Here is a 14,253-nt window from a genome sequence, read left to right on the forward strand (position 1 = left end):
CGAGCTGTGAGCTGGAGGGAAGGTGGGGTTTAGAAGGGAGGAGGCGCCTGCAATTTGGGGAACCTACAGCAGCATCCGGAGGAGCTCCACTGGGAGAAGGAGGGCGCATGTGTGGCCCTGCTTCCTCCACGTTGGGAAGAGTGGGTCGGGCCACCAGTAGGAAGCAAAGGGGACACCAGGGACCTGACCCGCCCTTCCAAACCCAGGGAACCAGGGGACAGGGTCCAGGGCCACCCTCCAGCGGGCACTCTGCCACACTCAGCAGCTCACCTCAAAAACCCAAAACCCAGCTCACCCCACGACACCAAGGGACAGGGCCACTACTCCGCTGCGCTCCCCAGCTCACCCGGGCACCTGGCCCCACGGCAGGTGGTGACGCGTGCCTTCTGCCCTGGTCGCAAACTCACCATTTTTGTCTTCTGTGGTGACCCGGCGTCCTCTCGAGGAACCTCCAGGCACCCGAGACGGGGGTGGGGGGGACACAGGCAGCGCAGAGTCACCTGAGTCCCTGGAGCAGAGAACTCTTGGCTTGAAGGATGAGGAGGGGAGTCCCTGAGGAAGAAACGCTCGCGAGATTGCGGAAGCCCGCCCTTCCTCTCCCTCTGCGCACTGATTGGACAGTTCCCCCAGCATCCGGGATGGACGGCCTCCAGGCCCGCCTCTGCATCGTGATTGACAGCCAGCGTCATCCAATCACTGGCTGAAGTTGGGTAGAGTGACAGATGCTTGGCCCCAGCCCTTTTCAGGCGGAGCTTTTCAGCTGTGCTGGGAACTAATCCAGGTGGGAAGCCTTGGCTTAGCCTCTGGTGCAGAGGTGACACCTGGCGCTGAGCTAGGCTTCAGCCATAGAGTGCGTTCTGAGCATGGCGAGGCCCTGGGTTTAACCTCAACACAAAAACAAAGCACAGCTTCTCAGGGAGGGTGAGGCTGGAGGAGCCCAAGGTCAGGTCAGCGTCTGCAAACAATGAGACCCTCTCTTTTTATTTTATTTTTTTTAAGTTGTAGATAATACAATCTTTATTTATTTCTTTTTATGTGGTGCTAAGGATCGAACCCAGTGTCTCATGTGTGTGAGGCAGGCATTCTACCACTGAGGTACAACCCCAGCCCCGAGAGACCCTCTCTTAAAATAAAATGAAAAGGGTGGGGATGTAGCTCAGTGGTCCAGGTCAAGCCCCACTGGGTTTATTTTATATATATATATATATATATATATATATATATATATATATATATATATATATATATATATATATATATACCTCAGGCAAATTAGAAAGACACGGTCTCCATATTTTTGAAACACTCTTTAAAGATATCATATATATCCCACATATATATGATATCTACTAATGAAAACAATTTGAAAAATATTTTAGTATTTCTCATTACCTCCTGGCCTCTGATCTTTGAGGAGGCAGCCTGAGCTATAAAAGGAAACATTTGGGGTTCAGGCTGTGGCTCAGTGTTCCATCCCCAGCAGAGAAAGGGGTGGGGTAGGGGGAGGCTGGCAACCCTCTCAAACAGCAATGTGCAGCGGAAATAAAATGGGCGCCTTGTGCTGAATGTAGATAGTCTACATTCTACAATTATCAATTCTTATGTACAGACCTGACTCTGCTGATCCCACAATTCTGCTCAGCTGTTTGCCCTAAAAGCAAAAAGAAAAGGTGTTGATTGAAAGCAGGAAAGGAATTTTGACCAGTGCAGCTACACCAGGGAGACAAGGAAACCCTCTCCTTACCCTGTGTTTAGGTGCTGACAAGGGCTGTGAGATTTTCTAGAAAGGGAAATCATTGTCATGAATGTATAGGGTCCCTTAGCTCTCAGTGATGAGCATGTGGAGATGTGGCAAGCCAGCCATGGGCTGGGTGTGAACTATGAGCTTGCTGGACTCTGCCCAGCACCTCAAGGAACCAGGGCTCTGAGTCAGGCATGAGGATGTGGGTCTCCCAAGGGTCTCTGCAGAGGTCAAGGATCAAAGGCAGGTCAAGCTGGACCACTTTTCCCCAAAGCATGGCAGACCCCCCCTCCTTGGAGGCTCAGGCACCCTCTGGCTGGAATAGCAGGGTCAAGAGTTGCTCCTGTGGAAGGACAAGGATCACAGAGAGATGACTGAGGAAAACAGCAGGACTCAGCCAGGTGTCCTCAGGAGGTGAATAGCACCAGGGGCGGTGGCCCGTGTGTGGTTGGGCATAAGCTGTTCTGTCCTCTCCAGAGCAGAGAGAAGGCAGCCTCCAATTAGATCCTGCACAGACACATTCACTACAATGAGACCTGAGAGTGTGACATCCAGAGAGCAGCTACTGCCTGAGGATCTACACCTCAGACTGGAAAAGCCACCAATCAGGATGGACCCCAGCCATGACTGACGTCTGTCTGCTCAGCCTGCTGTCCTGCTGCCCTCCAGGCACTGGCACAGCCCACCAGCTCCCAGCCCTGCCCGGCTGCTGGTCGACCTGAGTCCCTTCAGCTCTCACCTTCCTCCGTCACTATTCTCTTTTTGGAGAAACACACCTGATTTTAGAAAGATTCTTAGAGATCAAAATTCTTCTTTCATCTCACTCCAGGGACAATGGCAGCTTCTAGGAACACAAACAACAGTGAGTGTGGCGCAGGGGAGGGTGTTAGACCAGGACGCAAGAAAAGACCACTGGCTCCAATTAAATCAAATTAAAGCAAGGTTATTATTTTGACCAGCCGGGCTGCCTCTCCCACCCAACACTGACCCCAGGACCTGTCTGCACAGCAAGGCCCCCTCCTCCCCCACCATCTACCTTCCCTCCTGTCATTGTCTCCACCATCCTCACACCCGCTGGTTCCATTCTGTACTCCAGAGGCTCTGCAGTCTTCAGCAACCTGGCCCTTTTCTGGGTCTCTACTTGAGGGAGACGCCCCTGCACATGCAAGGGACTGAGTAGCTTTTCTCCCTGTTTCTCTCTTACTGCCAATTTAATCCCCAGCCAGCCTACAGGCCCTTAATGGGGACCTTTTCCTTGCCAACACCTCGTGGGACCTCTCTTTCACGTCTCTGCAGTCACTCTCTGCTCTCTGGGCTGTGCTCCTGTGCAGACACTTCATCCAGTTTCCTGAGTTTACAATCCTCTCCTTGATGCAGGGGGCCTGTTTTCAACACTTGGTCGTGAGCAGAGTGCCCCCTGCTGGCCGTCCTGTGTTATGACCGCTGGTTTTACAAGCCTCCTCTGTGGTGTTCAATCTTCAGTCCTCAGGTGCTTGTGTGTCTGGTGCACTGCTCCATGTCTGGGTCCGTGCGTTTGCTTCTGTACATTGCTTCCAAGGAAACCGGGCCTTTGTGTTTGTGTGGGCTCTGTCTCATCCAGCAACGAGGCCCACGGAACAGGGTCGAGGACAGTGTGGCTAGACAGTCAAGAATCAAGACCTCCAGACACCAAGCAGGAAGCAGGTCTGATTTTACTGCGCAGTTACCATGTGTATACACTCGGGCAGCAGCTAAGCACATTACACGCAGCCACCAATACAATTTCTGAACAACTCTAGGAGACCAAAGCAGGCCCACCAATATTCCCTCTGGCCTACTGATGATTCCAATGTGGTTCTGTTGAGCAACTGCTGGCACAGGAGTGACTCTGAAGAGCCACAACCAATCAAGTAGCAGGCCGTGGAGCAAGTGCAGGGTCTGCAACAGGTGGTCTCACGCCCAGGGAGGGGCCTACAGGGTGAGCAGCCTGCAGCTCACACTCCTAGCTGGAGGGGAATGGCCTGCCACTCAGGTGCCCTTCATGTATGCCACATATGCAGTTGTCCATGCACTTGTCCCCACGTCTCCCCCTCAGACTTGCCACAAGGACTTTTGCTAGCATCCCTTATTTTTGTTTGGTGGCCTTCACATGCTTGCATAAGTGTCTCACAACACAAGAAAAAAATTATTACTGTCACACTCAGTAGGGCCAGGGTAATAGCGTTATAAGGGTTAGTAACTTGGCTCTCAGGTTTTTCCAATGTTCAGCCAATCCCTGGAAGAAAGAGGAGGCTGTTGAGACAGACACTTTAGTCCCCTTGATTTTGTCCATGGCCTTAGTGACGTCATGCAGTTGTAACACAGTGAGCATCCCAAGCGCCCTTCATGAACTGAGAAAAAGTTGAGAACTCTAAGGTTCCATTGTCAGATACAGCGTATTGGGTGATGCAAATCCTATGTAATTCAGGGTGACTGTGAGCCTTAGCAACATAAACAGAACACTTCCTGGCTCCTGGTGGAGGTCTGGTTCTTGCTGAATGAGGAAAATAGTGGTTCAGTTCAGTTTATTTAAGTCATTTTGAGAGGCGAAGGCTGCTGCCACACAGGGGACACATTGTTTCCAGTGTGCACAGTGTGGATCCTCTGAGTGAGCGCAGCAGTGGCAGTGGCTATGGTGGCGATGGCGGCCACTAGGGCAACAATCCCAGCAATGATGAGGCCAATATCACGCCTTGTCTGGTGCAGGATCTCAGAAGATGCTTCCTCTGCATGTCCCATGGACTCCTCCACTCCTTGGACTGGTTCACTGGAAGCCAGGCTGCGGGGGGCATGTGAGGATCAATACACATTTAGCTTTCATAGCCGGTGTAGACAGGTTGTGAGCCAGCAGGATGCATTGACTGCACAAGGGATCTCTGCATGAGTGATATTTACACCATCAGAGGCAGTGATTATGAGCATGGCAAGGGTGGCGTGACACAAGCTTGTGCACAGTGGGTATGGGTATACTTTGGGATGAAGGTATATGTTGGGTTTAGGGCCCATTATCCACTCATGCATCCAGCCAGCTGCCACCCATTTGAAGGGTCTAGTGGCCAGCAATATTGGCCTGATATCCATCATGCCATATTGATTTCCTGCAAAATGGTTGGTGACAGATCATCCCAGGGAGCAGTTACTGCATTAGCCCACATGGTTTGAGGCACATGGCTTACATTCCAGGGAGCTGCACCCAACCCGGCACTTAGGTGTTGATCTTCTCCAAAGAAATTTCTCTTATCAAGGAGATAAGGTGTGGCTGCCACACATCGATTCCATGGGGTGCTGGCATTATAAGAGGGGGGCTTTCTAAAGAGTGTTGTTGGGCATGTTGGCAGGAAGAGTTTCTTGCACTTGCCATGGGGAGGTAGTCTATGGCTTTTGGTAGCGTTAACTACCAAGTATCAGTGAGAGACAGCCATCATAGGACTTGTTATATTGATCTACAAAAGTTTCATTAGCAAGAGCAAAAGAGAGAGGACGGTTCTGATTGTAGGTCTCAATATCAATGACGGAGAAACCACTCGGCCGAGCAGGTGTGGTAGTGCTGGTGTTCCCCTGCCCGGGGGGGGGGGTCCTTGTACGGCTACCTCAGGATCAATCAGGAGGAATTATTAGAAAAGAGCTTAGATAGGGCTCCTTCCCAATTGACCAGGCTAATTTGGTGGCCAAGGGTCCAAAGCCCAATTTACCTGGCAGGCAGTTTCACTGCAGGCACACAGATGGGGTGAGGATTCTGTCAACATGTACAAACCCTGGACCCAGTTTTAGGAGGGACGCTGGACCATCATGCACTTGTGATGGGATCCAGCTGGGAGATTATAGGTAAATGGCAGGGCACAGTGAAGGGGGCCTACTGTTTGTGGGTGGCTGTTTCCATGGAAAATTTTGAAGTTGAAAGAAAATTTGAAGCAAACAAGATTTTGTTCAAGGCATTGTGAGGGGATTTGGTAGAGCCTTCTCCCTCCCCCTGCCCCATTTTTGTAGCCTGGTCATTAATTCCTTGTGTGTTCTGTCTACAATGCATTAAACCTGAGGGTTATAGGGGATCCCAGTGACATGATTTCTGTGCCATGTAGAGCAAAATTCCTTGAAGGCTCTGCTTGCCCAGGCTGGACCAGTGTCAGTTTTCATGGAGAAAGGAGCTGCCATGATCCCAAAGCACTTAAGTAGATGGGGATGGCCATTCCACAGCCTGAATAGGTATCAGTGACCACATAGTTATATTTTAATTTCCTGAAGGTACATAATGAGTGACATCTGCTTGCCATAAGGCATTAGATTTTAATCTTGGGGATTTACTCCAGCAGGTTGTTAAGCGACAACAGGAAGGAAAGGGGCATATTTTTGTGGTCTTGACTAGCTGCTTGCAAGCCTCCTTGGTCAGTTCAGGAAATAATTTGCAGAGGCTCTGGGCATTCTCGCCAGAACTGTCCTGTCCCTCCACACCCCCAGCAGAGAGGCTTGAGCCCCTTCTGTCCCTGTATCCTGGGTGGCCAAATCCAGTCATCCACTGGGCTGCATTGTGCTGGCGCCTGCTGCTCTCTGTCCCTTGTTTAGTCCCTCCCTGATCACCTCCTTGGCTGTGGCTTCCCTTGCTTCTTCATGAGACACTTTTCCTTTCAAGCCTGGTTCACTCTGTCCATAAACTGTGGAAAGTCCTCAGTGGATTTTTGCCTTAAGCCCTGTGTATCCACTGTACCTCCCCCTCTGGTTCCTTCTAGCACATTCTTAAAGCAGAGAGTGAACCAGATTGACATAACCTGGTGGGCCTGTGGCTTGCACTATGAGAAGAGTAGATCCCCTCTCCCCACAAGCACTCAGCTGGGGGGTCAATATTTGTGGTGGGGTGAGGTTCCCCTGCTTTCACATTTGTCATAGAAGAAGGCCTTCCACTTCAAAAATGTTGTGGGCTCAGTAGCCACTCTGGCTGGTCTCTCCTGTTAGAGTCTGTAAACAAGTCAGGATGGCGCCTGGCAAAATGCCAGAGGGAGTGGTTTGTGAAGTAACACCAGCGAGCCATTAAGTGTGGGGATTTTTTATTGGTTGACTGATGTATCTAGTTTATGCTAATTAAGATAAGCTGTGTGGAATGTATAAATACCTTTGTTGTCCTACAATAAATGGCTTCCACTCCTGCTATATCAACGTACACAAGTTGTTCGTCACCCCCCGGTTATTTTGCTGCAGCCGGACTGCGGCAGATGGTGGCCCATACGGGGAGCCCTGGGACACTCGGGGGTAAGTGACGAAAAAATGCTGCCCGTCCATAGATAGGACGGGAGCAAATCTGCTCATCCCTAGGCAGATAGGGCGAGAGGAAAAATGGCCATTTTGAGAAAATGGAGAAGATTGATACAGTATGTTTGTGTCTTGTTTTGTCTTGAAATGTTGTATTGTCTTTGTGATGAAAATATAGAAGGGGTAAGAAGTAAATTACTAAGTGAAGGAGGCACCCCAGTGGAACCAAGAATAGTTAGGGCATGTGTTGATGGAAGCCCAGGAACTCTAGTCAGAAAAAGAAAGTTAAGAAGAAGAAGGATTATCAGGAAAAAAGTTGCAGCAAAAGGCTATTACTGAATACTTTTCATTACCCGAGGGTGCGTGAATCGGCGCCGCGGCTGCCACATGCCCGAGCCGGTCACGGCGCAGCAAGGGCTTTCCAAGCAGAGGCAGCCGGCAATTCCCCGTCCCCAGCCCGGGGAGTGGGGCCCGGTGGCAGTTTGAGTCCGGGACACTCCCCAGGGCCATCTGGGGCTGCCCAGGCACTTCAGCCAGCAGAAGACGCTACTGGTGTCCCTGATGTTTGGTCATTTTCAATGCCAATAACTAAGCTACAATGGTTCTCCCACACCTGGAAGCTGATGAGTAATGAGCACTATTAATGCTTATTTCCAATGCAAAAAAACCTTGAGATAATGTACTAAATTGTTCAGAAGGTTGTTTTCTTAGTAGAATGCTACAGGATTTTCTTTAGCCATCCGGAGTTCCTGCCTTCATCCCAGTGCCGGTGAAGACGAAGGTGGAAGAATTTCCAGTGTTGCTGAGAACCAGACGAGACTTCGGATCAAGCTAGCTGCCTGCAGAACTTACCTGGACTGTGATTTACCTGGACTGTGAGTCAATCTATTGAGACATTGCTTTACCTGGACTGAGACAACAAACTGTAATCTGCAACAAGTTGTAACTCAACTCGGTATCTTTGCAAATTGTGTCATTGCTGGTATAATTTTTCCAAGGGCTTCTTGCATGGAGCCATCAATTGGCTTGGTATTGTGGCATTTTGTATCCTCCCCTTCTGCTTGTAGCAGATTATTTATGATATTTGTGTAAAAACCACTATGGTCGTTCTTTAAATTAAACAAAAGGGGGAAATGTTAGAGTCTGTAAACAAGTCAGGATGGTGCCTGGCAAAATGCCAGAGGGAGTGGTTTGTGAAGTAACACCAGCGAGCCATTAAGTGTGGGGATTTTTTATTGGTTGACTGATGTATCTAGTTTATGCTAATTAAGATAAGCTGTGTGGAATGTATAAATACCTTTGTTGTCCTACAATAAATGGATTCCACTCCTGCTATATCAACGTACACAAGTTGTTCGTCATCCCCCGGTTATTTTGCTGCAGCCGGACTGCGGCACTCTCCAGTGTGCAGGGCATTAAGTTCAAGAGTGAATGATTTGAGCACTTGATCTGCAGATGGCCCCCGGGGCTCATCCCATGTACTGCCTTCTTTCCCTCCTTCAGGGCACCCAATGACTGTGGGTACCAACCGGCAGGGCGCTGTGGCGGCGCTGTGTTGGTGGCAGGCTGAGTTCCTCTCCATCAACTTTCATCTCCTCTCTTCCACAGACCTTCCAAAGGCTCTCTGGCCACTTGGAGTGGGTTTCTGGAGACCATGGCTCGCGCCTGTATGGTGGCCTGGTCATTTCCAAGCCATCAGGGCCCCATGTTGAGCAGTTCTAATTGCATTCTTAACTATACATTGCTACAACTTTTATGGTTAGGAGGAATCCTCCTTATGTTTCAGAATCTGCTCTGGCAAAAGGGTCACAAAAGTCAGGCCCTTCATACTCTCTTGGGTTCCTCTCACCCATACTAATTCCCACCTGAATTTCCATGCAGACAACAGGTGGTTTGCTGGGGAATGGGACAGACCCTGTCCACTTCCTCCAGGCAGGGCTGCAGAGACATTGCTTTTTTGGCAAATGAAGCATGTGGGGTCTGCCCACTGGGCCACATTTATAGTTACTCTCTTACCTTGTGCTCCCACCATTCATTTATCTGTCTGCTAACAAAGGGCAGAAAAAGACAACATGCTTCCTTGCGAGCCTATGGGAGGGAAATACCCAGCCATGCTGAACTCAGCTTTGACGCCACCAAGGAAGACACAGTGGTTCACACCAAGAGCCCTGAGAGAGCTGGGAGGTTCCAGCTAAGACGCTGAGAGCACCACTGTGAACTCAGCAAACTACAGAAGCAGGACCCGGGGGCTGCTGCCAGTGTGGCCCTGGTACCAGCCTGCAGGGTCAGGTCTGCACATCCGGGTGTGGGGGACAGGCCCTGTGCTGTTATAAAACCCACAGCGCTGCCCTTAGTCAGGCACCCAGAAGACCAACCCTGCAAGGGTGCTGAGAGCTGCAGGCGGACACCTCATCTGCCCCACGGCTCAGAGGACAGCAGTGGCCCTTATGGAGCTGACCCTGAGGCTGTGTGCCGGTCACTCCCTGGGCCCTCACTCCTTGTCCCCTTTTCTGTTCCCCAGCATCAGCCTTCTCACCTCCCTGTTTCTGAGGGTGCAGATGAGGGGTTCAGGAGGGGGTGATGGGGTTGTAGAAGAGCATGAGGACCTTGCCCTGGTCCCGGGAGGAGCAGCTCCTGACTGCATGTACTTGAAGATGATGTTCCCATAGGACAGGGAGCCCAGGGTGAGGTGGGCCGCAGGTGTTGAAGACTGTGTCTTCCTGAGGACGACTGCATTCTGAGCACAGCACTGATGATGTGGCCACAGGAGACCAGGAGGAAGACCACGGGAAACAGCATGATGCCCACATCCAGGACAAGGACAGTGCCCTCAATAGCCACCATGCTGACACAGGCCACACGGATCAGGATAGGTATCTCACACAGGAAGTGATCCTTCTTCTTGTGCGCACAGCAGTGTAACCATAGGGTCACTGACACATGACCAAGGAATTGACTGCACCACAGCCTGGAAATCATGATCACTGTGTAGGGCAGGGGCTTCCAGATAGCCACTAACCTGTCATAGGCCGTGACAGCCAGCAGCAGTCCCTCCACTCCACCCAGGCCCAGGAACAGGAAGAGCTGGACTGTGCCCCTGCAGAGCTGATGATCTTGTCGTGGACACGTAGTTTGTGCCGCAGCTGGGGATGGAGCTGGGGGTGAAGCTGAGGTCCTGGAAGGACGAAGGGGGTAAGGAGTACACGGGCGTGTGGAGGTGGGGTCCAGCTGCGACACCAGGATGATGGAGTGTGGCCCAGCAGGGTCAGCAGGTGGGCTACCAGGAGGACCACAGGGAGGACCCTCTTCACATTGGGGAAATTAGAGAATCCTACGAGGATAAAGAGGCCCTGGGTGCTGCCATTGGTCCCATCGATCTCTATGGCACCTGAGGAGAGGTGTCAACAGCAGAAACGGCAAGGGCTGCTGGAGTGTGGGCTCCTAGCCAGGCTTCAAGCAGCACCGTGAGGACTTGTTTACTGATTCACATAACCTCTATCTGTGCTGTGCAGGCTCTGCTGGGATTATTATTATTCCCAAGTTATAGAAAGGAAACAGTGAATGTCCCACGTGGAGGGGCAGACCTGGTCTGCACCCAGGAAATGTGGCTGCCATCTTCACCCTTATCCACCCCCGATTCAGTGTTACTGCAGAACAGGAGGACACACACCTGCTGAGCTCCATCCTTTGCTTCTTCCAGCTACACAAGTTCCTGAGCTCCTGTCAAAACCTCAGAGGCACAAAGAACACCCCAAACAACCACCTGATAGGATTTAGGAAACACCATGTGCAGCTGATCCTTGAACATCATGGGGTTGAAGTACAAGGGCAGCTCATACAGAAATCTGGTTCAGTCTATAAAACAAACATAGAGATTTACAAGCATTTGATAAACTAAAAGACAAAACATGTAACTAAATATTCATTCTTTAAAATAAATATTTATTTTTTTTGTTTTTTAGGTGGACACCATGTCTTTATTTCATAGTTGTGTGGTGCTGACCGTCGAACCTAGTGTCTGCTGCATGCTAGGTGAGCACAGCACCATGGAGCCACAGCCCCACCCTACATATTCAATCTTTATCAAAAGTTTAGAATGTCACGAATGCATAAATCTACGCTGTCATTATGATACTTTATCATTTACTACTATAAAATACACACAAATCTCATGTAAAAAGTGAAAATATATCAACATTTCCAGAAACAGAGACCATACAAGGTGCCACTTGCAAAGGAGAGAAATAAAAAGCAAAGCAAAACTGCAGCAGCAGCATCCCTGCAGGAGAGGAACTCGGGGAGCCTGGCGCTGCGCCATGGCCTCAGCCACCCCTGTGGCGGGAAACGTGTCCTTCTCCTCACTTGAGCAATGGGGACAGGATCCTAAGCCCCTGGCCCCTGTGTGGAGGTTACTGCTCAGGCTTCTGACTCCCAATAGGAAACCCAGGCTCCTGGGACCCCCAACAGTCCTGACCCCGGGACCCTCTCCTCACAGTGGAGAGGACGTGACCCAGAGACACCCCAGACAAAAGGCACCCTGTGCATCGAACTTCCCCTGGAGGATGCAGGGATGTGCCCAGAGGAGCATCCTGGGTCCTCAACCCTAGGGAGCCCCTCACCCTCTTCACCCAGCATCCAGATTGCTTCCTTGCCAGATGAAATATGTAAAAACCTCCCATGAAATCAAGCTAAAAAGAACACACAAATGAGACAATCTCTGTGACAACACATTCACCATTATTTTTGCCAAAACGTCACAATTTCCAACTCATGATGTAAACCATGGTCGTGGAGCTGTGCTCCATTAGGTCATGGCTCAGACTCTGAGGGGGACAACTTCAAATAACACCCACTTAAAGCCTGTGACGTGCCCACCCCAGAGCGTGGCCTGGGGGTGGGGGGGGAGGGAAGAAGCAATTTTTGCTTCTGTAGACCATGGGACAGTGGGACCCGGTGAGCACTGCTGGACCCGGACACTGACTGCCTCACGTTCGTCCCACAGCTTTACCCAAGAGAAGCGATTGCATTTGTGCTGACTGCGCAGCAGACAGCCCCCTGGGGTTCTCTGACCACCACAGGCTGGGCAGCTGGCCCCGGAGTCCAACCTGAGCTGTGAATTCTGCTGTCGGGAGTCACTTTAAGTCCTGTGTAGGGGAGTATGGAACAGCTGCTGTGCCCCACAACACATTGGGCCTCACCCCCATTCAGATAGTGAGGTGTGGCTCCAGGAGTAGGAGTCCGCCAGTGGGGTTACACCCTCCTGTTCCTTTGGAATCCTACTCTGTGCCCTTTTGGGATAGAATGTTCCATGGAACCTCCCCTTCTGTGTCCCCTTCCCTTGCTCTGCCCTTGATCCCCACACAGCACATGAGATGGGCGTGGCCTTCCAGGATGTCAACCTACTGGCAGCAGACATCAGGAAGACTCCACCCCCTGAATCTTGACCCTATCCTCATTTGAGTGGCTTCTCCCCAATAAAATGGGGCTCCAGGCCTGCTCTCTCTCATTCTTACCGGCCTTGCCTCCTTTGGGGGAGCTGGGTGAGGGAGCCATCACAGAACCAAAGAAAAAGACATTTCTCTGTCTCTGTGTGACAATGTCATGCAGCCCAGTTCACCTGGAGTGACCCTGACTGGTTTAGTCCTATGTCGGGACAAGTGGTGTCCTGTACTTGAACTTCAGTGTCAATTTTAGAAATTTAGTGAGTTTGGAATTTCTCTCCAGAATTGTAGTGCACTTAGGATTTCAGAGTGTTGTGGGTTGAATTGTAGAAAGTAAGGGAATTAGACAGAAGAAGAAGTTGTGATGTTAAACTCATAAGATCTGGGAATTTTTCGTCTGTAGAAAGATAAACAAAAACTATTTTTGCAATTCTAGAATCCGTAAGTAAATATAAAGAATTATGAAGGTGATTCATGGGTTATGTTGCTAAGTTCGGTGCTCTCCTAAGGGAAAGTTGCTTTTCTGAAAAGTTTTTGATTTACCATTTTTACATTCAAAGGATTTTTCTCCAGTAACGTTCTACATGTATGAGTGAAACAGTAATAACAGAAAAGTTTACCAATTGTTTACATGCATACTATTTCTCTGCAGTATCTGTTCTTTCACTTGTATGAAGCAGACAGGATGTGGCAAAAGCTTTTCCACATTGTTGTTATTCATAGCGCTTTTCTCTGGTATGTATTCTTCCATGTCTCTGAAGCGTAGAGGATGTAGCAAAGGCTTTGCCACACTGCTTACATTCATTGGGCTTCTCTCCAGTGTGCATTCTTCCATGAATCTGAAGGTAACTGGATGTAGTAAAGGCTTTGCCACACTGTTGACATTCATAGGGCTTTTCTCCGGTATGTATTCTTCCATGTATATGAAGCTTAGTGGATGTAGCAAAGGCTTTGCCACACTGCTTACATGCATAGGGCTTCACTCCAGTGTGAGTTTTTTCATGTGAGTGAAGGTGAGAGGACTGAGCGAAGGCTTTCCCACACTGCTTACATTCATAGGGCTTCTCTCCAGTATGAGTTCGTTCATGTATCTGAAGGTAGGAGGCAGTAGTAAAGGCTTTTCCACACTGTTGACATTCATAGGGCTTTTGTCCGGTATGTATTCTTCCATGTATATGAAGCTCATGAGATGTAGCAAAGGCTTTGCCACACTGCTTACATTCATAGGGCTTCTCTCCAGTATGCCTTCTCTGATGTACTCTAAGTAAACTGGGATAAGCAAAGTCTTTCCCACATACCTTACAATTTAAACCTTCCTTCCCCATGTGTGTGATCCTGTGCCTTTGAAGACTTGTGTATGAAATACAGGTCTGACCACCTCGTTTACATTCATGGAGTTTCTCTCCACAATGAGTTCCTTCATGTCTTCTAAATAAAGAGGAGAAATCAAAGGCTTTCCCACATATGTCCCATTGAAAAAGTTTATCTCCACTGTGTGTTATCATGTGTCTTGGAACACTGGTGGGATAAGAAGAGGCTTCACCACATTGCTGATATATATAGGGTTGCCACCCAGTATGAGTATCTCCATGCCTTTGAATGTCACTGGAGTGACTGATGACTTTCCCATGTACTGTAGATTCATAAAGTCCATCTCCAGTTTGTAGTAACATTTGTGTGTGAATATTTTTGGGAGAAACCAGAGAATTCTTACATTGTTTAAATTCACATGGCTTCTCTTCACATTCCTCATGCTTGTAGTATTTGTGTCCAGAGTATGATGTGATCTGCCTATGAAGGAATGAAGGTCAT

The 14,253-nt window shown here is 49.6% G+C and overlaps 2 protein-coding genes and 1 long non-coding RNA gene across 10 annotated transcripts in view; all 3 read right to left on the reverse strand.

Moving 5' to 3' along the window:
* LOC139703475 (zinc finger protein 709-like) overlaps positions 1-861 on the reverse strand; it is a 55,768-nt gene extending 54,907 nt beyond the window's left edge. For 5 of the 6 annotated variants that reach the window (XM_071606949.1, XM_071606948.1, XM_071606952.1 and 2 more), the window contains exon 1: positions 408-861. In XM_071606949.1, the coding sequence (XP_071463050.1) occupies positions 408-689 (282 nt within the window). In that variant the 5' untranslated portion in view covers positions 690-861. The remainder of the gene's footprint in view (positions 1-407) is intronic. The other variant, XM_071606947.1, reaches the window with a different exon arrangement.
* Positions 862-1,457: 596 nt separating this feature from the next.
* The window catches only part of LOC139703477 (zinc finger protein 124-like), a 53,965-nt gene continuing 41,169 nt past the window's right edge, over positions 1,458-14,253 (reverse strand). The window contains exons 6-7 of one of the 3 annotated variants that reach the window (XM_071606955.1): positions 2,518-2,585; positions 1,458-1,651 (exon numbers count right to left, since the gene is read on the reverse strand). In XM_071606955.1, the coding sequence (XP_071463056.1) occupies positions 2,543-2,585 (43 nt within the window). In that variant the 3' untranslated portion in view covers positions 1,458-1,651; positions 2,518-2,542. Of the gene's footprint in view, positions 1,652-2,517; positions 2,586-8,215; positions 10,856-10,921; positions 14,233-14,253 lie in introns of those variants that run through there. The other 2 variants (XM_071606956.1, XM_071606954.1) reach the window with 2 other exon arrangements.
* On the reverse strand, positions 8,216-10,755 carry LOC139703483 (uncharacterized). Its single transcript, XR_011705774.1, has 2 exons — positions 10,671-10,755; positions 8,216-10,175 (listed from the first exon to the last, which is right to left on the reverse strand). It is a non-coding gene; the product is annotated as an uncharacterized lncRNA (long non-coding RNA).

Source organism: Marmota flaviventris, chromosome Y (genome assembly GCF_047511675.1).
Source record: "Marmota flaviventris isolate mMarFla1 chromosome Y, mMarFla1.hap1, whole genome shotgun sequence".
Lineage (NCBI taxonomy): Eukaryota > Metazoa > Chordata > Mammalia > Rodentia > Sciuridae > Marmota > Marmota flaviventris.